Genomic DNA, 24177 nt, shown 5'->3' with positions numbered 1-24177 from the left:
TCTAAATATGAGGTGTAAACACTGCTTCAAAGCCAGAAATAAAACAAAACTGTTGTGAAATACGGTCTCCTCTGATCACTCCTACTGATCTAATTATGGTCAGGTTTAAATACATCAAGTCCAAAGCTTTGCATATTAAAAATGACAGACTATATGGCCTCTTAAATGCCTATGTCTTACCTCATAAAGGTAGTCAAATATCTCCAGAATAGTCAGTATACTTGCACCAATAAAAAGTCCCATCTGACCACCAATATCACCTGAAATGAAAGCATATTCATAACAAATGCATGAAGACAAAAAAACGCAAGCAGTCTATGTTATATAATAGAAATGAAGCTATACCTAAAAGTCCAGCCACTTCATATGCTTTCTTCTGTTCAATAGTTTCATAATTGAGAGCTTCAAAGAAGATATCTAAAACCAGGATATTTTCCCTGTGGAGACAACATAAACAAATGAAGACACAAATCCCTCATTTTGAAGCTGCTCAATAATAATTAAGAGCACTTGAGAGATGAGATTTGAATGTTTTCTTTGTCAGTGGCTCTGAAAGGACTGGTTCGACGTTTGAAATATGACCCTGACAATGCCATCTAAGTTATCACAACACAGCTTTTGAGACAACCTTTTTCTTCTTCCTTCAGCTTCTGCCTTTGGAGGCCACATCTCACTCTATCCCAACATCCTCCAACACATCAACCCTCTGAATGTCCTCCTTCGCTATATCTCATCTGCGCTCTTTCTGTTTTCCTCCTGTCTGACAGCTCTATCTTTAACTTCCTCTGTCCAGTATGTCCACTATCCCTCCTCTGCACATGTCTGAAGCATCTCAACTTTGTCTCTCTAAATTTATCTCCAAACTGTTCAGCCTGATACATTCATTTCTAATCTTCTCCCGGTCCCTCATTCTGAAAATCTTGGCATCTTCAACTCAGCCACCTCCAAAGTTACTCCAGGGTAACTTTGTCTCCAAACTGATTCCCGATCCTCTCCATCCTGGTCGCTCCTGTTGTCTCAACACTGGGTTTAATACGGTTTTAATCTACTCCTAGATTTCAGTGTGATAATGGGGTAATCTTGGGCACATAGCTCTTGCTGTGAAGGCAGAAGCCCCACCTACTTACTGTCTGTCTGTACAGAAATATGATCAGAAAATATCAAAATGCACAAAAGATGGTATAAGTTGATGAAAACTGAATCAAAGCAGTTTGGTATTAGATTTTATTTCACCCCTTAAAACCATTTAGAAAGTCATCAGTCAGCACACGTTTCTATTGATGATGGCCTCTCAGGTTGGGTTTTTCTTCCTTTTTCTTTTATTTGAGAGGGAAACTAAAAATGTTTAGCTTCTGGACACAATTAAACTAAATGAATATCTTGAAAGAACACATTGGGCCTTTGAAAATGCCCCTTTTTTATATTTTGTTAGTGAAAGTCAATGAAATACAATAATCCTGTAATAAAAGAATTATTCATCGCAGGCTTTGCTTTGCGCACACAATAATGAGAAAACCCAAACATACTTACTTAATGTACTGCTCAGATTTGTTGTATTTTTTTGCAAGATATTTAGCAGAGGCCTTGCTGGGGATCTTGACAAAAGACAGCTCTTTGCTGTATCTGGTCATGTTGCACGGCGTCTCACACACACAGAAATCATTGTCTCTTTCCACCAGGAAATCTGGAGAGAGGAAAACCAGAGCTCAGCTTGACCTTTGAATCAGTGCGACTGCGACTTCAAGATGTCACGAGCTGATGTGCCTGCATCTGTGTGCGCGTGTGTGTCTTTCTGATGTTTTTGGGGTATAAATCTGTGCATTCTCCTTTTTTGGGGGAAACTAATATCATAAAGACATATTAAGGTAATATCAGGTTTTGGTTAAATGTGCAGGAAATAAATGTGATGTCCTGTGAAGCGATGCAAACATGGCTCTGTTTGTGCATGTGTTGCTGTTCTTTAAAGATTTAGAGGAGTATGAAGCCTCTTTCTTACCCAGAGCTGGGTCAGCACATTCTTTGTACAGCTCGGGGGTGCAGTAGGGAGCATCGCCTGTAGCAGCAGCAGCAACACACACTCACGTTAATGAATTTTTTCTTTGATTTCCTTCTTTGAAGTGCCTTCAGTAATTTCTCAGATCGGCGTAAGTCTGATACAACACAGAGAAAGACCGGACGCCTACCAGGCATGTGCACCATGCGACAGTTGCAGTTGTCCACCAGGTAGCGCGTTTCGCAGTCAATGCGACAGGCTGTGATGCTGTAAGTGTCAAAGAAGTCCGACTCCATTGGCGTCACCTTGCAGTCTCCCCAGGGTGGGGGGAGATATATCAGCTGCAATGACCACATAACGACTTAATAGTGTTTTAAATAAGAAATAAATACCGCATGAAATAAAAAGCAGGCTTCTCCTTGCAGGGAAAAGCAAGAACTAAACAACTGAATCCATTTTTTTTTTTTTTTAAATTCTACAACTGCACAAATGGGAAAGAGATTTAAAATGTCTGATGTGACCTGCGGATAATTCAAATCTATTATTCAGAGCTATGGATGTGATTTTTTTTATTAGGAATAATAAAGTAAAACACTCATTTAGTTTAAAAAAAGAGATTTTAAAGAGGCTCCAGTTTAACTTTGTTCAGTCGAAGAAAAGGGAAAGTGAAAACTATAAACATCTGCCATAATTCACAGAAATGTTTTTTTTACCAGCTGTGGCTATTATTTTCAATTTCATATTCATATCAGTGTTGAAACTAAAGTATTTCTGGTTCTTCAAATGTTTGATTTTAGATTTATAAATAGGTCTCACAAGGGAAATCTTTGTCCTACAGCAACATGATAAAGAGTAAAAATAGCACAGCCTACAATAAACAACGCAGTCAAATAAAAAGTGCCACAGAAGCCCAGTAAGTGCCTTATACTGTGAGATAGTGCAACAGAAACAAAACAAAACAGAAAGGTCAAAATAAAGTTAGTTAAAACCACTAAAAGTATGACTGACATTGTGTAAAAGTGATTTTATCCAAACAAAACACTGAAAAGGATCCAAAGACGCATTCTTGGTTTGTGTGTACTTTTATTTTTAATTATAGGACAAAATGTGTCTGATTGAAAGCTGATTAGTGAATCAATGAATCAATCAAATGGCAAGAAATCAGTTGGTAACCAAACTGTTTCAATCATTTGAAACCAGATTATTTCATGTCTGTTCCTCATATGGAACCTTGCTTTGCTTTGTTATAGTGAATTATTAATTGTTCAGATCTCTGAACTCTTCCTTTGCCGAGTATGATAACGTAATAATTGTAAAAATTAATAAGCAACAGTTTGTACCCTCTGTTCCTGACAGGAAACAAATGTCTGGAACCCGGGTGCCACTCCGAATCCGAGCTGGTCAATGAAGGACGGCTCGTCCTGACTGTGGATCTGAACTTTGACCCCCGCTTCAAACGAAGTCTCATCTGCAGGAAAGCAAAACGTTTGGGATCACTGTAAAAATGAGTTTCACTAAGGATCCAAACACGCAGAAGAGTTTCAGGCTCTGAGGTATCGACGCCCACAAACACCAACACATCAATCACACCAGTGTGACAGACAGCTATAACCTGCCACGTGAGTGGGCTTCTTCTCACCTGTTTCTCCCCAGACTGGCAGGTATTCATCCTGCTGAATGTCCAGCATGAGCTCGAGGCCGTTACCCATACCTCCCTTGGTGGTGATGAGGGGAGTGCGCCCATCACCGCCAGCGTTAAAGGTGTAACACTTCCCATAGCGAGTGAAGACCTGAGTGACACAGGAAAGATATATAATTTTTTAAGCAGTTAGAGAAATGTTTCTGAGAGAAGGATTCAGGTCAATTTTGTCACAACCACACAATATTACTGGAATATACAACTGAATGGAAAATTATGGGCTACTCCACTGCACTCATTTTCCTTAAAAAACAACAACAACAACAAAACAAAACAAAAAAAGGGTATTAAATGGAAACCCGATCTGTCTGCACAGTTGTGGGATGCTGGAAAAAAATGAGAGCCTGGAACATATAAGACTTCCACTGAGCGCTCAGAGGATAACAAGGGTTAAAAGCGGATCACCTTCTTGCGTGGTGTAAACCACCAGCGCAGATGGCTCACCAACAAAAGAAAAGACAAGAATCTATACACAGCATCAACAAAGCTACCTCGTCGTCAGGTCATGTGTGATATCTCTAGGGAAATGTTGGCCAGTTCTAAGATGCTGCAGAGCAAACTGAACAGGCACCTGGCAACCAAGACTCTCTTTAGAGGAGAAACTTCAAAAACAGTCCTGGCTCTGAACCAGAGACTACAACCTACTCAGCAGTCTAAACAGTGCAGGCAGTGTAGGCTAGCAGATTTGAATCCCAAAACTTCTCGTGTCACAGCAAGAAGGCCCTCAGTGAACATTCTACACTTAAATATCGGATGAAAAGCTTTGACTGTCTAGAGATTTGCACAAATAGGTTCACTTTGGCACCCAGTGTGGTCTCCTGCTGCTGCAGCCCATCTGCTTCAAGGTTTAACATGTCACACATTCAAAGATGTGCATACTTTGTTTGTGACGAGCGCAAGCAGTCAGGCCATTCTACTCTGACCTCTGACATCAGGAAGGCATTTATGCCTGCTGCTCACTGTATATTTTCTGTTTTGGATTAGCTTCTGTAAACTCTAGGGATGGCTACGCTGGAAAATCCCAGTAGATCAGCAGTTTCTGAAATTCTCAGATGACTCCATCTGGCACTGACCACCGGGCCACACTCAAAGTCACTTAAATCACTTTTCTTCCCCATTTACTTTGGGCACCTTAACCATGTTTACGTAGATATGCTGCCAAAGGATTGGCTGATTGAGAAGGAGCAGTCTAAGGAGGAGATGAATAGGTGTGCCCAATAAAGTGGACAGTGTGCCATAAATGGCTTAATATACAGCTTGGTGTGAATTAGAAATGTTTATGTGATCTATTAAACTCTACCATCTAGACCTCTAATCAACAGCAGAAAACCAGCAGTCAGTCTGCAAACAGTGTTTTGCAGACATTTGGTGCTTGGGAAGAGACTGTGGGACTGTGTGAAAAGTGTCTGATAAGGTGATGGAGGCAAGGTAAATGCTATTGAAGTGTCGACATTCTTGGAAATAAAATTGCTGGTGTTGTGCCTGATCCATTGCCTTTATTTGACAATGCAATCCAAAGAAAACCTTATGATGTAAAGGCTATTTTATGCAGATATGAATTGAGATGTACAGCCTCGTCTTTCTTGCTGGTGTGCCTTGGACAGTAAAACTTGTGTCAGAGGATTTGAGAGTGTTTTTCCACTGGGGGTCAGTGTTTGACTCGATAAAGGTGTGTGTGTGTGTGTGTGTGTGTGTGTGTGTGTGTGTGTGTGTGTGTGTGTGTGTGTGTGTGTGTGTGTGTGTGTGCTGACTGTATGACTGAAATAGTATGAGAGGAAAGGAGAGAGGCAAATGTGTGAGGGAGAAAGGAGGTTTTCCCGTGGGAGTGTGAGTTACACAATCAACCCAGTGAGGTGATGGAGACTGGCAGACTGGCGATTTAACATTCCCTCACATGCTCTTTATGGCACTTATAATGGACCTGATGTTACCATGGAGACCAAGCATCCCGACAAGGAAGAATACCGCCTTAATTTTAAAGGAAAGCCGAGACACAGACGTTAGACTGAACCTCTGTGAGACATCAGCAAAAGGCCATTTGACAAACAGCCTCGACGGTGAACAGACAGAAGCGTAACAATATTGAGCTTTCTTCGGCGCGGAGTTAATGTTGTATTAGTTTTTAGTGTTGTGTGAGTCACATAACCCATGCAGGGAGAGAGCAGGAGAGCAAGGAGCAATGGAGGAGCGAAGGAGGGCAGGGATGCAAAGTGAAAGAGACAGAGAGGAGGGGGGGGGGATTTAGCTGCTAACGCTTGAAGCTGGCTATTGTTCAGCATTATAGCACAGAATGACATATCTATGATTAGAAAGAACAAACCAAGCAAGTAATTGTAGAGAAAGAGTTGGGATCTTGCCGAGGGCAGTTTAAACATTTAGGCCATCTATCACGTCAAGTCAGCGAGAGACTGCTGCTGGTTGCAGAAGCAGATATCAATCTGAGTGGGAGAAAAAAACAAAACAAAACACAAAAAGATTCTGCACAAAAAAAGCAAATAAAAGCAACAAAATAATGTGTGTCCACACCTTTAGAATTTTTCTGTCATATGCTGCAGGCTTAAATAAAAACTGATGAGGGTAAAGACGCACTTGTTACTTTTAGAGACTGACACTCCAACATCGACGCCCACCTCACACTACGACGGGCCAGATGTGCGGAGGTGAGTTGTGAACACCCAAGTGCCACAGTATGAACGGCTTCCACATGAGGCTGTCTAAAAATGGGCACCTAAATTTCCATATTTACCTTCAAAACAAGCAACAGCTGGCCAGTGGGTTGGTTGTTTAAAGAAAAACAAAAAGTTTTAAATTCTGGTGTATATTTCAAAGTCTTTGAAGTTACTTATAAATATGTCAGTCTTAATTGTGGAAGTTGTCTCTTAGTGTAGATTTACCGAGGTGTTGGGTCTACTTTTATGCCACATATTAACAGTTACAATGCTCATCTTTAAGGGCATATAATCCTTGTCAACCTAAAGTTTGGGCTTCATAATGCTCTAAACACTCAAATTCAGTCAGATTGTTCAATTCGCTGCTTTGTATGATGCCAAAGGAAAGGCGAAATCTCAAGCAAACAGCTCTGACTGTAAGCACAGCACCTGCTGTTCAATTCTTCCCTTTCTGCGGCGCAGCCAATGATTAGAGAGTTTGCCTAAAGGTCCTTGTTGTAGACCCCTGTGTTTAAAAATAGTTTAAATCCCTCTAAACTAACTAAACATATCGATAACATTTAAAGAAACAACACCTATGACTTCATGTCCTGAACATTTATGTATCGTGTTGACAAGATAACAAGTGAAGGTAAATTAGAGATGAGCTGTACTTTTGTGTAATACCAATCTTTTTTAACCACAAGATGATGCAGAACGTTAACCAGGTAAGAAATTAATAACACGTTCTTATTTAAAATAGGCCACATTATGGAAGTTTGTTTATGCCACTAAAAATATTATTTTTTCTTTTGCCATCCTTAAGTCAAAGTTTCAGAAAGAACAGCAGCACACATCTGAAAACTATTACACACATGAACTGGTAAAATGCTGCCTCCTAGTGGTTTTTGTTAAAATCTTCACAGGGTAACTACAAAAGTAACTTTTAGAACAAGCTGGCAATCTCAAACCTTTCATCTTGAATGTGTGTGTGTGTGTGTGTGTGTGTGTGTGTGTGTGTGTGTGTGTGTGTGTGTGTGTGTTTTTAAAGGGAATCCATCCAACATTTGTTGGGATATTTGACCCACAGTCTCAAAAGTTAATTTAATAATGCTGCATGAAAAACCGAGAGAACATCAAAATCAGCAGGAATCCTGTGGGGATTTTAAAAGTTTCATGGCAATATTTCTGATAAATGTTGAAGTATTTCAGTTAGGATTAAAGTGAACCAACTGACAGACCAACACCATCCCTTGAGCCCTGGTGTCACCGCAGGTAGAAATCATCCAGTAAACATAGCACTACCCAGCCTCTCTTTTCCCCATTTACTCCCAGCCTTCTGTAATTGCTCTTTGCTGCACACTATTGATCACAGGTACACACTGTGGACCCTGACAGATTGTCAAACATGTGTAAGAGTGGAAAGGCTCTTTCAGATCATAAGGTGACTGAATTTCATAAATAAAATCAATCATGACAAAAATGTTAAACCCGTGTGTATGACAGGTGCACGATTGTTCATAGGCGGCTCGATCAATACGCAGATCTGAGTTGATGTCAGGTAACCGGTGTTCTTTTCCTCTGGTTGAATAGTTGTGACAGAGGTGGTAGGAATAGAAACATGAACCATGTATAATGCACAAAGTCTGCACGGCACACTGTTATGATGAATAAATAAATGATCGTGCACATGTGTAAAAGGTTTTCTGCAGCAGAAATTATACGCTGCATGAGGAATAATGAGTGTTACAACAGAGAAGGACTTTAATTATGACAGATGCATGACTGTCACACCCTTTTGTCACTACTTAGAGGTACTTCAAACAACAAATCAATGCCCTTTTTTCCACAGAATTGAATGCATTACTTACCAACTGCAGTTTACACACACACTATCTTCACAGCTCTGATCAATAAAACTGTCACTCACACACAATTTCCCATGTATTGAAAAGCACTCAACAGAGCTCTGCAGTAATTAATCATTATGCACATAATCATGAATATCTGTTTCTATAGCCATCAAAAGTTGAAGGAATCTCTAAATCGCAAATCCCTGCTCTTTGCCATCCATTTAGGGAGGTCTTAATACAGTCTTGCAGTCTGCAAGCAGCTAAAAGACGTCTCGACAGGCTAAGTTCAATCCATTAGTGCTCTGAAAACATCCCCATAAAACAACAAAGACTTTAAAGCCATCTCTGTAAAGTGCAAACACTTTCACTGTTATTATGCTGTTATAGCCACCACTGGGGAAAAAAAGCTATTTAAATGGAATGGTGAGCAGACAGTAGTCCACAGTGACCAGGGCTGAAAAAAATAAAAATTAAAAATTAAAAAACGGAAATCATTCACGGTTATTGCTGCCTATTGTGCATTTACAACATAACTCAGGATTGTAATCTGATGAGGACTTCAGGTGACCTGGAAAAAGTGGGAAGTTTCACACCATGCTGCTTTCCTTCACACATGGATGAACTTATTAATAAGAAAACAAGAGTCTGCAGTCATACAGCCTCTGGCAGCCTACTGTAGTCAGAGTTCTGCTTTAAGCTAAATGCTAACATACTCATATTTACAATGCTAAAACGTTGATGTTAGCATAATATTTACATAAAGTGCATCTTAGGTTAATATTACAATTATCTGGTTTACACCCATAAAGCTTGTACATGCATGTCAGGGATGACCATGAAATCAAATTATTTACAGTTTATGCAGGTTTTTTTTAAATTAAATATATATTTTTTTACTGATACCTGGGGATGTAATGCAGTACTCTGCCACTACAATGACTGGTGCTATGAATGCATCTAAACAACTAGAAAATGGGAGAACTACAGTCAACCCCCCGTAACTCCAAATTATTCGCGGAAAATACTCCTATTCGCTTTTTTGGGGGGCGGGGGTAGAGCATTTCTAAAATATTCGCTAATTATTTTCATTTTATTTTCGTGAGGGTCTAAAGTATTTGCAGATTTCAGCTATTCACGGGCAGTTGTGGTCCCTAACCCCCACGAACTCTCTGAATACCGGCACTTATTACCTGCCATGGTTGCTGGACTGGTTCAGTGTCATTGGTACTGTATAAAGCACACTGCTGCTCGTAGTCTTCGATCACAGGCTCAGAATTTGCTGGTTGTTCCGCGTATACCAGGGGTGGGCAATTCCAGGCCCCGAAGGCCGGTGTCCCTGCAGGTTTTAGATGTGTCCTTGAACCAACACAGCTGATTTAAATGGCTAAATTAGCTCCTCAACATGTCCTGAAGTTCTCCAGAGGCCTGGTAACGAACTAATCATGTGATTCAGGTGTGTTGACCCAAGGTGAGATCTAAAACCTGTAGGACACCGGCCCTCGGGGCCTGGAATTGCCCACTCCTGGCGTATACGATTGAAGACTAGGGGAGACGGAGCTTTTCAGTCGGTGGTGCCAAAGCTTTGGAACAGTCTCCCATTACAATTATGTTTATTTCAATTTCCTTTTATTGTGATACTTTTAATTATTTTAATTTATTCTGTTTCTTACCGTGTTTTTATATATTTTACTATCATTTATGTAAAGCACTTTGTGACCACTTGTCTGTGAAAGGTACTCTATAAATAAACATTACTTACTTCCTTTCTACGGCTATGAAAACGTCTACCACCTCTCTGCAGAGGTGTGGTGCAATATTCAAAGCACAGTCAAAAAGTGCCCAGTGAATATGAAACTGTATTTTTGCTTGAAATGTCAATTGCCAATACAAATGTAACATGTTCCTCTGCATTTTGTTGTTCATTGCAAAAAAGTTAAAATATATAGAATCTAAGTTTCTTTTCCTTTGAACTGCTTTTATCTATTGCTCATACTGAGGCTGCTGGCGTGCAGTTGGCTCAGGTTTATATCTTTAGACACTTTGTTAGTTTCTTTTAAATGTCCATGTTCAGTTAGATGAAGGTGATTTAAGAGCCTGATTAGGTTTGTCATTACAAACATTTTCATGGTATCTAAAAGATACATGTTATCATGTATCTTTCCTCATTGTGAGGCCCTTTCACACTAATGAGCATGTGGGCTATAAGTCTGTGTGAAAGTATTTGCCTGCACTGCTGTGCGCATATTGTGCATGCATGAAATAGAGTGGCTCATAATCAGGCATACAGCTAACCGACAGGTTATGGGTGAGGGCTGAGAACGCTGCAAAACAGCTGATTCTGGTCTCTGGCTGGTCAGTTTGTGCACCTCAAACTACATGTGTTAAGGAATTCTTTGGTGTTGGTTCCTATTAAAATTTTATCCTTCATGACACTGAACTGGGTGTAAATTTTTTTTAAAACGTTTTCTCCTAATTTATATTTTGGATGAATGAGGTGAAGTTTGGAATCAAAATCAACCTTTGGATAGGTGACTACATGTAAAGCACGCACCATCTGTGAAGATCTTGAAGCATCGACTCTGTGTTATCTGGCAAAAATCTTGGCATTTTTCTGTTTTATGACCATTTGAAAGAACACGTACAGCTTCTGTGTTTGAGCAACTACAAATTCAATCAACAAAATTGATTAAAAATTTGTATATTGTTTTTGCTACAATGCACGTGTTCTTCCTTTGGTTCTTTGAGGGAGGTTTAAACTGGTAAAACTCTGACATTGCACCACATTTATTACTTTTACATTTAATAGCGATCCATCCACTATTATTTGAGTTTTTCTTTGATCTTTAAACAAAACCCAAAAGCCCAGGAGCGTGATTATTCAATGAGAATACAGCGTGTGTTAAAAATCAAAGGAAAATAGTGATATTATGTACCAATAAAGAGTGCTGGCTTTTGTGTCCTGCACAGGTGATTTATTACGCTTTACACTCTCAAAGATGTGCGTGATCTTAAAGTCTGAGCGCGCCTGCTAGCTGCACACAGGTTAAATTAATTCGAGAATAAAAGCATCAGAGCCAAACCAAACACTCCCCCGCTCTGTTTTGAATGAATAGCTGACTCACCACACTAATAACCAGTCTTGGGTGGAAAAGAAAGCTACTCCAAAGACAAAATAAAGTATAGGCAGGGGATTGAAAGCCAGAGGCACGGTGGAGCTTGGGTGTTTGTGTGTGTAATAATGATGCCCAGAATATAGAATCAGACCCTGAGTCACTGGTTGTCAAAATAAAGAAGTAAAGATGAGAGGCAAACAAGAAAAGGTAGAGAAGAACCACAGGGCTCCTCGGGGGAGTACAGATAACTAAAGGGTTCATAGAGAAAAGCTTTTTTCTTAATTAGGGAGAAAAGACCAAAGACTATCCTGCGCTACTGAGATACCCACTTTGTGGATCTTCCATCTTTGTACCTGTAGTTTCAGCGTGGTCAGAAAAAAAAAAAACACTACAAGAAACACACTTATCCTCACCACATTTTGATTTGTACTTTCAGCAGCAGTAATGTGAAGGCTGTACGACAGTTTCTCCATCTCTTTGGCGGAGACCGAAAACTCTAAACAACTAGTAGATTATATCAGCCTCTGCATCAGAAATAGTATATATATAAAAAGAATTAGTACAGTGCTAATATTTAAATGGAAAACAGTCACCTCAAACATCAAGTAATCAAATCAAATCACTTTTTATTGTCACATCACATGTGCAGGCACACTGGCACAGCACATGCGAGTGAAATTCTTGTGTGCGAGCCCCACAAGCAACAGAGATGTGCAAACACAACAACACAAACGAGCAAAATACAAGAATGGCCAACCTGAAACTAAGTATCAGCATGAGTATTGTCATTGTGAGCAAAATACAGGTGTGAGTCACGGAGCTGCTGACAAGGCCAACATGACTCTACGATTTATTCACAGTCTACAAATCAAGATCCACACCAGACGTCTGTCACCGCTGTGGTTATTTAAGATGGCAAATCTGTGTTTTTCAGTAGTTTAAAGAAAAATCCTGAGATTGAAACATCAAGCAGTTCAATAAATCCTCATATGAGAGCTGGCTTGTCTGAGGATCAATCTGTTCTCATACTTTCTGATTCAAGTCCCTTTTGTTTCCATTTATTCTTTAAAAATAGGTCACAATTAGGTGTACAAAGATTCTCATAATCCACCATTTGGTTCATATCTTTTATTTTTTATGAGGTGGGTGAATAGGGTGAATCATCCCGTTCTGTTCATGATCCAATCATGACCATCTGATCCTTCCGGCACAGGAAAAAAAAAAAAAATTCAAATGGATTTCCAGCACACTCTTTATCAGAAGGATGGTTAATCGCCACATTTTTCACCAATGTGATATGCTTTAACCAGTTATTAAATACCACCACTCCAAATTTACCTTAACAACCTAATTTTACAACAATACAAAATACGCTCCAAGTAAAAAAAGGCTAAACAATTACTTAAATACCAGCACATAGCTTGATAATAAGCCTCAGACCTAGAGACAAAACACAGCGTCCTTGGGGAAAAAGTCTATTCCCTAACAGGCCGATAGCTTCTATCCGGTTGTGATGACGTATGAACCGTGCTTCCGGGTCCAAACTACACTGCGTTCATTAAGGCTGTTGTCTTTATAACGTGTTTTAATGTTTGGTGTCTTGTTCTATTTAACCTGAAGAAGCTCCTAAAAATAGTCTGTGATCACTGACGGCCTCTCTGGATTTTTATTATCACTATTCATCATCAGCAGGTTTCAAAACTCAGTTAACTAAGTTAGTAGTCCTCTTCTTCTTGTCCTTTGCGCGGGCGACCAGCGGCGGTGGTTGGCCGCGCAACCAGTACGCTGCTGTAGGTGCCGCAGGTTCTCTTGCTTGACCAACGATTATCTTCCACGCTTTTCGATCTAAGGTGATGGTTCTTGCCTGCTCGAGGTCAAGTCGAAGGGCCTTCAAATCATCCTGGATTTGTTTCATCCATGTCTTTTTTGGTGCATTTCGATGCACCCTCCAATCGGTGGGGCGGGTCAACCAGAGTATGCCATGGGGGTAGCGGCTCTGGTCCATTCGACAAATGTGGCCAAACCAACGGAGTCGGTGGCGCTGGATTAGGTCGCCGATCGTTGGTTGGCTGCCGCAGCTGGTGAGGATGGTGTCATTCGAATGACGGTCACGAAGGGAAACACCGAGAACGCATCTAAGGCAACGCATTTGGAAAACTTCGAGCTTGCTCAGGTCGTGTTTGGGCATTGTCCACGTCTCCGCGCCGTAAAGTAGAATGGGCAGGATCAGGGTTCGGTAAAGGCGGATCTTTGTCGCCAATGAGATGTTGTTCTTCTTCCAAATGCACCTGTTCTTCTTCCAATGAGCGTATCTCCACTGATGATGCCACTTTCTTCTCCTCGACGAGGGACCCCAGATATTTAAATTGTTGGACTTGTGTGATCTGCACACTGTCGAGGTGGGCGATCGCTGGTGAACCGTCTGTGGTCAGGACTTTGGTCTTCTCTGCGTTAATCTTGAGGCCGTATGGTTTGGAGTGCCGGGCGATGTCATAGAGGATGTGAGTCGCCTCGGTGTCGTCTTCAGCAAAAATGGTGCTATCGTCAGCAAACATTAGTGTTAGTAGTATTAACTATTAAGATTATTTTTTTTCAACTTTAATTTTTATTAGTTTTAGTTAACATTGAAATATTAAGTTTATTTTTATAGGACATCTGGAAATGAATACAGAGCCGTTTACTTGCTGTGAACGTGGTATATTGAGTGTTACAAAATTAGGATTACACAGACGTGATTTGATGCTTGCCAAGCATACACGATTTTAGTTTTGTTAGCTACTGAGTGAAATGTGATAGTAAACCATTAAACAAGAGAAGCTACACGGTCTCCTAGATTTTTCCCCCTCACATTAATATTAGCATTTATTCTGAATAGTGGACCTCTTTCACCCAAGGTTAGGTAGTCAATCTGTGGGTTGAACCGTGCTAATGTCAGCATGGTAGTGTAATAAAAATATTTGCAGCTGATGTTTATATCTAACGTTTAAGATAAGAAATAATAACATATATGTTATTTATTCTGACAGTTAAGAATTAGATTCGATTATTAGATTAGATTAGAATTAGAACAAAACCTAATACAACTTAAAATATGTAGCGAAATAACATAGCTTTATAAAGTAAATAAATTAATTTAGATTAGTAATGTTTGGGTAATGCTAGGAAATAATTAAAAAAGTATCCAATTGAAAAAAAAATCAATTAGAATTCATCATTCATTTTAGCATGTGTCCAGAAAATTCAGAAAAAAAGTTTGTTGGGGATTCTTTTCAAGAATTAGCTAAACTGGCTGTTCCTAAAAGGTTTAATTTTGGTCTTTTCAAGGCATTTGGTGACAATAACAATAAAACTCACTACATGGCTGAACTATCAGGAGACTAACACTCTATCAACGTTGCATTATTGACCAAAAAAAAAGAAAAAACAAAGAATAAAAATGTCATATCCAGTGCATCGATTGGCAGACACCTTGAGATGGTACCGGCTAAGAGAAAAGCTGCGTATGATGAACACTTTGTTGTTTTAGACAAAAGTCCTTCTGACAGCTGTTTGCAAAAGTTTTTCAGTGCTTGTAAAAAATGAGTGTTTACCAGTTTAAATGTCAGAATTTAATGCATGTAGGAAACCATCATCTGTCTCTCGCCTTCCTCACCAGCTACATGAAATACTATCAAACCTCCCCCACTACTGTGAGGGGAGTTTTTATCTATCATATTTGGAAATTTATCCACTAGCTCCCACACAAAAATATTTCTTTCCCTCCTTTATTTCATTCCTCCCTGGACTGCAGAGCTCTTCCATGGTTCCCTTGTGGCTCTTGAACTATGATGTTCTTTCCCCTGTGGACTTCACTCCATCTCCTGCCGCACTTCCCCACCCACCATTGCTTCATTTGATGAATATTTCACAGGCCAGTAGAGACAGTCGTCCTCCTCTCTCATCCTATTCCCAGACACTACTCAGCTCTCAGTACCTATCACCTTCAGAGATGATAACATCCTAGCGCTGGGTAAGTGGCACCTCAGGAGTCAGCTGGGTCTCTGGGAGCATGCCATATGAAGAAAAATGGAATTGTGTATTAACTTAAGCTCTATACGCCTATCTAAAACCATCTAAAACCTGACCGTAGCACCATATGAGATTTAGGCTAAAGCTGGCAGATATTACAAAACAAAACGGCAACACCCATCAGGTGCGAAGAGGAAAAGGACCCGCATGGGCGCACCATGATACTGTCCAGTGGTGGAAGAATTATTTTAAGCTTTTACCAGAGCACAACAACACCTAAAATACTCCAGTACTACAGTAGTGAAAGCAGCCAAGTGTACTTATATAGATAGATCAATACCAGTGATGCAAATAATTCATTAGGCAATTAATCATTTTTTATAATCACTAAAAAAAAAACTAAGCTGCACGCTCACAGGGTCCAATTTCTAAGGATTTGAGAAAGGATTCTCTTTTTGTTGCTTATTTACTTAATCCCTTGTTTGATTAATCCCTTGTTTGATTAATCCCTTGGATCCCTTTTGACAAATGTCAATATAAAAAACAATAAATTAAAAATGATAAGTGATGAACAGAATTTTTGCAGTTCTTTCTGATCATTAAGTTTTAACTCCTTTACATGTTTCAGAACAAGGATTCTGAACCTAGAGAGACACACCAATGGTCACAATTTCAAATTCCAGCGTCACCTTTCTCAAGTTCACAAGATTTTCAGAAAAATTTGACTTTGACTACCAGGTGATTGAGATTCGAATACGCTCGAGTTTTTTAGTAGGGTAAGGTGAATGTAAAAACCTAATAAAGTAGTTAAAAATCAATACAGTGTCAGTACTTAAAATGACTAAGTTGTCTGGCCAATAAATAAATCAATAAATACAGTATAGGTTTAACCTTCCAAAGGTTTAACCTATAATATAGAACCAAAAGTTAATATGTAGGTTTTAGACTGTAGGTCTCCTCTTTAGAACAACTCGTAAAGGGCTTGTAAAGGCAGACTGCGTGGCTCGATGGTAGATTTTATACACCTGTGGCAAACAGACTAAAACACCTCAAAGATTAACAGATGCGTTGTATTCAATATGCATATTTGCAGATGCAACTAGGGGTAACTGAAATGGGTGTCTTCACATAGTTTGCCCAGCAGAATGACTCCGTTGTTTACAATACTCTCACCACTGTCTGCAGCATTGGCAATAGAGTAAAGTTCAGAGCTCAGCAGGTAAAGGTGCAGAGTCAAGTGACGACTTCGTGGTAAGCTGCAACCTAGTTTTTGCAATATGGTGCAGAAAAGTTATTAAAAAAAATGACTCAATCATTTTCTGTTTTTAATATAACCAACACGCATGTATACATTTGTTTATATGCAAGAACACTGGACAAAAATCTTCTAGACTAAAATGATAAACCAGAGTTTATTTATCCATCTTAGTGTATTTTCTATAAATTTCTAACTTGAAGATGTCAAACTGCATCTGTTCTTTGAAGTATTGTTTGGCAACAATGTAAAACAATACTTGTAGCTGATTTGTAACTAATAAAACTAATGAAAATTCCACCAGGTTTGCATGAAATCATTGATGACAGTCTAGAGTACACACCATTATCGTCACAGGCTAAAGACAGAAAACCCAAAAAGTTTATTTAAAAGGATTTTGGGGCAAAATAGAGCAGTTTTATTTGCAGTTTATGTAGACTAGTCAATAAACTACATTTTTCAGGCAGTTTTTTTCCAGGTTAGATATGACGTTGAAAGGTCCCCAACTGACCAGGAGACACAATATCAAAAGATTCAGGCCTAAACAAAAATTTTGTATTTCTCAGGCTCACATTGCTTATTTTTCGTCATTTTATTAATGAAATTATTAATCAAAAATGAAGAAACAAAAGAAAATAACAGACAGGCGGAAAACAATGAAATAATATCAGAGGGTGGCACCAGTCTGTCATTATCATTTAGATAGATGTGGCACAGTGGGATCCAAATCAGTGGAGAATTAAAGAGAGACCCTTCTTGTGAAAAAACAAAGGAGAATCACAACAAAACAACATAATAGCTGATCAAGAGGCGACAGAAGAGCCTACAGGCTGCAGTCTTTCCTCTGAGGAAAACTAATTGTTGTTTTAATGCGATCGCTGGTCTCTATGGTGGATGGACTTGGAGATGCATGACACACTGAGAGGAAATAACGCCCCGGGGAAGACTGCATACAATTCCTCCCTCCTATGCCTGCTTTTCACTCAAATGAAGACAGAGGGAGATTTCTGTTGAAAGGCTTCTTTAAATGACTAATGAAAAATGACGCTTCCACATTCCTCCAGAGTGCCGGCTTCTCGGTGAATAATGGAAATGATCTTGTGAATTTGGATGGGAGACATAAATGTCTTAGAGTTGCCGGTTCACATTCATTCAGAGCTGTTAAATTTTCAGTTGAAGCTCTCACAGTTAGCAGAAACCCTCTCATTCTCCCCCCAAGTGAGCAAAGGAGAGCAAAGTGAGACCGTAAATAGCTGTACAAAAGGGCTGATACATTCGATATGAGCCAGTTACAGGATGTACTTATACAGTTCATTTTTATAATGCACTTATATTAGATTAAATAGCTATATGGCAGCTTAAAAGTACTTGCACTGCTCGCAAACTGTGACATGCAGCATTAATCTCTGCTTTGTTGTGCCCCTTCTCTCCCTCCCTCGATGCTGCAGATCCATATGGGATGTTAAAACCTCCTCTGCCTGCCTTTTCCCTCAATCATCACTGTCGCCTACAAATCTCCTGCCTACAAATCCTGTGTCAGCCATGTGCAGAGCCCACGCTCGCTCTCTGCTGAGGGGAAAAACTGCCAGGCAGCCGGAGAGGCCATCACTGTAGCAGCAAGCTTCGCTGTAACTCCAGCGTGTGCTGCCCTCTCATCCGCTACAGCTGAGTAAACATCGGGGGGATAAACAGCCAGAGGGGCAGAGGCCTTACTACAGCTGAGGGCAGTTTAGTTTGCACACAGCACAGTGGGGTTAACTAGGATTAAATCATCATGTGTCAAGTGTGACTATGTGTCTTCATTCGTCATGTACTTTAATATATCAGCACAATGTGAGAGAAACTGTGAATAAAAGACTCATGGAGTGACAAAAAAGAAGCGATAGTGTCGACTTACATGAGAACAAGCAAGGTGATAACGGATGAGACATTTGAACGTGACGTGGTGGATGTGCAGGATTTATAGTGTAGTAATTAGAATATAAAGAGTGACAGCACACTGGGGGACCAAAAATATATATATTTTTTTTAATGAACCAATTTTTGTGGCTCGAATGAAGGTCTGTGCAAAGGATTGTGATAGCCTGATGAAAGAAACCTACCATCAGATCCCTTGAGATCCCTTCCCAGACGCCTTAACGCCCACTCACATCCTGGGCCATCTGACCTCAGGAATTCGCATGATAAGGTGGGGCCAGGTTTCACAATGAACACACCCGAAACCCTGGCTGATTGGGACCCACACCCAGTTTCACACCTTGGCTCAGGCGATTAGAGGATCATCAGGGGGTCCTTTTGTCCCTCTGTGGGGGGATACTCCCACTAGGTTTATATCTGGGCTCTCCACCATTTGACCTTAGAACTGAAGAAGCTTCTCGGATGAGAGGTGAAACGTCTTCAAGCAACTTAAAGAAGTCCAGACGCTTTTCTTTGCAAGCTCCTTTGACTACGATGACCTGGATGACTGAGAACCTTCACAGACACCTACCATCAGCTTCTTTGAGCTTCTCCTCAGATTACAGTAAAGCCTCCCTTACAGCGACACAGAGAGGGGTCATTGTTGGGAACCGTTTTCCTTGATTTGGTCCTAAATGACATCAGGTTTGGGTGATGCAGGCTTCATGGTGCACTTTAACTCTTAACCAAAGCATCACCTGAAGGCTTTTACACTGATGGATTTCTGATGCATATTCCAACCCACTATATTTCCCATAACTGGTCACTGTGACTCTGTGGATACTGGTAACTCTTAAATGCACAATCAGTAACACATTTGCCCACCTGAGAATTTGTAATTGATAAGATATGCCAATGAATCTTTTAAGAGTCCAAATTGGATTACAGAATATGGACACAGGCACAGAGACATTGCCCACTGGTTTGTTGAAGTCAGCTTTTCAAGCTTTGACCCGTGATCGTATTTGGAAACTTGCTTGGTTAGCAAACTGGGTTAGCAGGCTGCGTCAACAGACGTAGATATTTGCTAATTAGTGCAAAGCCACTCACTAAAACTAGAGCACAGACTCCTTTGTCGATTTGTCAATACAATTAGATACATAGCAAGCTGTATTGCTTTTCAGATAATTAAATTTAAAAGGCACAAACAGTCAACAGGTCCATGCTCAGTGACTTGAATTAGCTCAGGCGAACCTTAGCAGAGTGCCTGCCAGTCAAAGCAAACGTGCCGTCCACATTAAAAACTTTTAATTATTGTCACAAAGGCTGAAATTAGCTATAAAAAAACAAAATGATTTTCTGTACCAGGCTTTAAACGTGTATTTCATCTGTAATGATGAAAAAACATGGTAGTCTATGAGAAATGACTCACTTGTTACTTGTCGTTGTTGTCCTTGTCTCAGAAGATTATCTCAGGAGAGTCAGAGAAACAAAGTCTTTTAGGACTTTTTAGCACATCATCTACGTAACTCGGCCTGTGGATTGCTTACAATTTATGTAATCATTATTTATTTATTTTTTATTCCATCCATCCATCCATCCATCTTCATCCGCTTTATCCGGGGCCGGGTCGCGGGGACAGCAGCCTAAGCAAAGAGGCCCAGACCTCCCTCTCCCCAGCCACCTCCTCCAGCTTATCCGGGGGAATACCAAGGCGTTCCCAGGCCAGCCGAGAGATATAATCTCTCCAGCGTGTCCTGGGTCTGCCCCGGGGCCTCCTCCCGGTGGGACATGCCTGGAACACCTCACCCAGGAGGCGCCCAGGGGGCATCCTTGTCAGATGCCCGAACCACCTCAGCTGGCTCCTTTCGATGTGGAGCAGCAGCTGCTCTACTCTGAGCCCTTCCCGGATGGCCGAACTTCTCACCCCATCTCTAAGGGAGAGGCCAGCCACCCTTCGGAGGAAGCTCATTTCTGCCGCTTGTATTCGCGATCTCATTCTTTCGGTCACTACCCACAGCTCGTGGCCATAGGTGAGGGTAGGGACGTAGATCGACCGGTAAATTGAGAGCTTCGCTTTTACACTCAGCTCCCTCTTCACCATGACGGACTGGTGCAGCGTCTGCATTACTGCAGCTGCAGCCCCAATCCGTCTGTCGATCTCCGGCTCCCTTCTCCCATCACTCGCGAACAAGACCCTGAGATACTTGAACTCCTCCACTTGGGGCAGGAACTCATCCCCGACCCGGAGTGGGCACTCCACCCTTTTCCGGCTGAGAACCATGGCCTCAGATTTGGAGGTGCTGATCCTCATTCCCGCTGCTTCACACTTGGCTGTGAACCGTTCCAGTGCGAGCTGGAGGCCTTCACCCGATGAAGCCAACAGAACCACATCATCCGCAAAAATCAGAGATGAGATTCTGAGGCCACCAAAGCGAAAGCCCTCCGCCACTTGGCTGCGCCTAGAAATCCTGTCCATAAAAATTATGAACAGAACCGGAGACAAAGAACAGCCCTGGCGGAGCCCATCACCCACCGGGAACGAGTCCGACTTATTGCCGGCAATGCGAACCAAGCTCTTGCAACGGTTGTATAGGGATCGAATGGCCCGTAGCAATGGGCCAGACACCCCATACTCCCGCAACACCTCCCACAGGACACCCCGAGGGACACGGTCGAATGCCTTCTCCAAGTCCACAAAACACATGTAGACTGGTTGGGCAAACTCCCATGCACCCTCAAGTATCCTCGAGAGGATAAAGAGCTGGTCCAGTGTTCCGCGACCAGGATGAAAACCGCATTGTTCCTCCTGTATCCGAGGTTCGACTAACGGACGAACTCTCCTTTCCAGCACCCTGGCATAGACTTTCCCAGGGAGGCTGAGGAGTGTGATCCCCCTGTAGTTGGAACACACCCTCCGGTCCCCCTTCTTAAAGATGGGGACCACCACCGCGGTCTGCCAGTCCACAGGTACTGCCCCTGATCTCCACTCAACATTGCAGAGGCGTGTCAACCAGGACAGCCCTACAACGTCCAGAGCCTTCAGGAACTTGGGGCGGACCTCATCAACACCAGGGGCTCTGCCACCAAGGAGTTGTTTAACTGCCTCAGTGACCTCGCCCCCGGAAATTGGCGGGTCATTCCCCTCATCCCCAGACTCTGCTTCCTCCTCGGAAGACGTGTCAGTGGGATTAAGGAGGTCCTCGAAGTATTCCTTCCACCGCCCGACAATTTTCTCAGTCGACGTCAGCAGCGCTCCGCCAGCACTATACACAGTGCAGGTAGAGCACCGCTTTCCCCTCCTGAGACGCCTGACGGTTTGCCAGAATCTCTTCGAGGCAGTCCGAAAGTCTTTTTCGATGGCCTCTCCGAACTCCTCCCACACCCGAGTTTTTGCTTCAGCCACTGCCCGAGCCGCATTCCGCTTGGCCTGTCGATACCTGTCGGCTGCCTCCGGAGTCCCACAGGCTAACCAAGCCTGATAGGACTCCTTCTTCAGCCTGGTGGCTCCCTTCACCTCTGGTGTCCACCATTTGGTTTAGGGATTACCACCACGGCAGGCACCAACCACCTTGCGGCTGAACATGGTCCATTCGGACTCAATGTCCCCAGTCTCCCTCGGAATGCTGTTGAAGCTCTGCCGGAGGTGTGCGTTGAAGATCTCGCGGACTGGGGCCTCTGCTAGACGTTCCCAGCACACCCTCACTACGCGTTTAGGTGCACCAGGTCTGTCCAGCGTCCTCCCCCGCCACCTGATCCAACTCACCACCAGGTGGTGATCAGTTGACAGCTCAGCCCCTCTCTTTACCAGAGTGTCCAGAACATATGGTCGCAGGTCTGCTGATACGATTACAAAATCAATCATCGACCTACGGCCTAGAGCGTCCTGGTGCCCCGTGCACTTATGGACACTCTTATGTTCGAACAGGGTGTTCGTTATGGCCAAACTGTGATTAGCACAGAAGTCCAATAACAAAGCACCGCTCGGGTTCAGATCAGGGAGGCCGTTCCTCTCAATCACGTCCCTCCAGGTCTCGCTGTCGTTACCCACGTGAGCATTGAAGTTTCCCAGCAGGACAACAGAGTCTCCAGGTGGAGCACCTTCCAGCACCCCCCCCCCAGGGACTCTAAGAAGGCTGGGTACTCCGAACTGCCACTCGGCGCATAAGCGCAGATGACAGTCAGGGCCCGTTCCCCGACCCTAAGGCGCAGGGAACAAACCCTCTCGTCCACCGGGAAAAACCCCAACGTACCGGCAGCAAGCCGAGGGGATATTAGAATACCCACCCCAGCCCGCCGCCTCTCACCAGGGGCAACTCCAGACTGAGACAGAGTCCAGCCCCACTCCAGGAGACTGGTTCCAGAGCCCAAGCCATGCGTAGAGGTGAGCCCGACTATATCTAGCCGGTACCTCTCAACCTCACGCACTAACTCAGGCTCCTTCCCCACCAGAGAGGTGACATTCCATGTCCCTATTGCCAGTCTTGGCAGCCGGGGGTCAGTCCGCCAGGGCCTCCGCTCCTGGCCGCCACCCGGCACACAATGCACCCGACCCCTATGGCGCCTCCTGCGGGTGGTGGGCCTGCGGGAGGATGGGCCCATGACTCCTCTTCGGGCTGTGCCCGGCCGGGCCCCATGGACTAAGGCCCGGCCACCAGATGCTCGCCCTCGGGCACCCCCCCCAGGCCTGGCTCCAGGGCGGGGCCCCGGTAACCCTATCCCGGGCAGGGTAAACTGTTCCCTCGATATTCTTTTCATAAGGGTCTTCTGAATCGCTCTTTGTCTGGTCCCTCACCCAGGACCAATTTGCCATGGGAGACCCTACCATGGCAAATTCCCTATATCTATTTTTATTTACTAGCTTTGGTGGCACAAGATTAGTTACGGGCTCACATATTATTTCTATGCCTTTATCTCCCGTGTTTTGTCTTACATTGAAGCAGTCTAAATGTTCTGTACAGTGCCACAGCCCACATGGGTCTCTGTGAATTGAGCTGGAGTGGAGCCTAATAATGACGGGTCATTTCTGTAGAGTTTAAATTAGTCTCCAGAGTCAAATGACAGCGTGTCTGTCTGCCTGCTAAGCCCGAGACAAAAGGTTAGCTGTAAATTAGGAATGATTAGCTATAATAGGTCATATACCACTACCAATATTGGGTGGACATTTATCGATAGGTACAGTGTGTGTGGCTATATGTCAGACTGCCTGTTTCTTTTGAATGTTTAAATTTGCATGCAAGCCTCTTTTCATGCGTGTCTAATAGTGAGCTGTAATCACCTTCCAACAGGAATGGGGTGGGATGGAGGGGGGGGGGGGGGGGGGGGTGTTCATTTCACAAAGCCAAAAGGCTGTCACAGCGCATTTAACCTGACACCTGACTTGAACTTAGTAATGGCCTCAGAAAGCTGTTGAGATTGCATGTTTCACTTCGCACATACATCCCAGCTCCTCACATAATTTACACCGACTTAAATCGATACTGTCTTTGCCTGTTTAATGAAATTTCGTGCCGTGCTTAAGCTAGTCTCAGTAGTTTTTTTTTTTTTTTTTAATCAAAATCTAACACGGTTTCCACGAGCACGATCACTTACTCCACTGCAATGCTGGGGCACAGTGATGCCTTTGTGATCCTGTCGTGTGATGTGAAAACTTAACTAAATTTCACATTAAGAAATGCTGTGTGTGCAACATGCAGTCAGACAGCTTCCCAG

The 24177-nt window shown here is 42.5% G+C and overlaps 1 protein-coding gene across 1 annotated transcript in view; it reads right to left on the bottom strand.

The window, feature by feature from the left end:
* Positions 1-24177, bottom strand: part of LOC146684673 (acid-sensing ion channel 1-like) — a 73096-nt gene that overhangs the window by 3740 nt on the left and 45179 nt on the right. Inside the window, exons 3-9 of the mRNA XM_085443755.1 lie at positions 3633-3783; positions 3334-3461; positions 2184-2334; positions 1997-2053; positions 1531-1684; positions 346-437; positions 181-260 (exon numbers count right to left, since the gene is read on the bottom strand). Of these exons, the coding sequence (XP_085299881.1) occupies positions 181-260; positions 346-437; positions 1531-1684; positions 1997-2053; positions 2184-2334; positions 3334-3461; positions 3633-3783 (813 nt within the window). The remainder of the gene's footprint in view (positions 1-180; positions 261-345; positions 438-1530; positions 1685-1996; positions 2054-2183; positions 2335-3333; positions 3462-3632; positions 3784-24177) is intronic.

The sequence above is a fragment of the Copadichromis virginalis genome, linkage group LG20 (genome assembly GCF_057382275.1).
Source record: "Copadichromis virginalis isolate Kocher_CV1m ecotype Utaka linkage group LG20, C_Virginalis_male_GT1.1, whole genome shotgun sequence".
Lineage (NCBI taxonomy): Eukaryota > Metazoa > Chordata > Actinopteri > Cichliformes > Cichlidae > Copadichromis > Copadichromis virginalis.
This window is presented reverse-complemented; position numbering and strand designations above follow the sequence as displayed.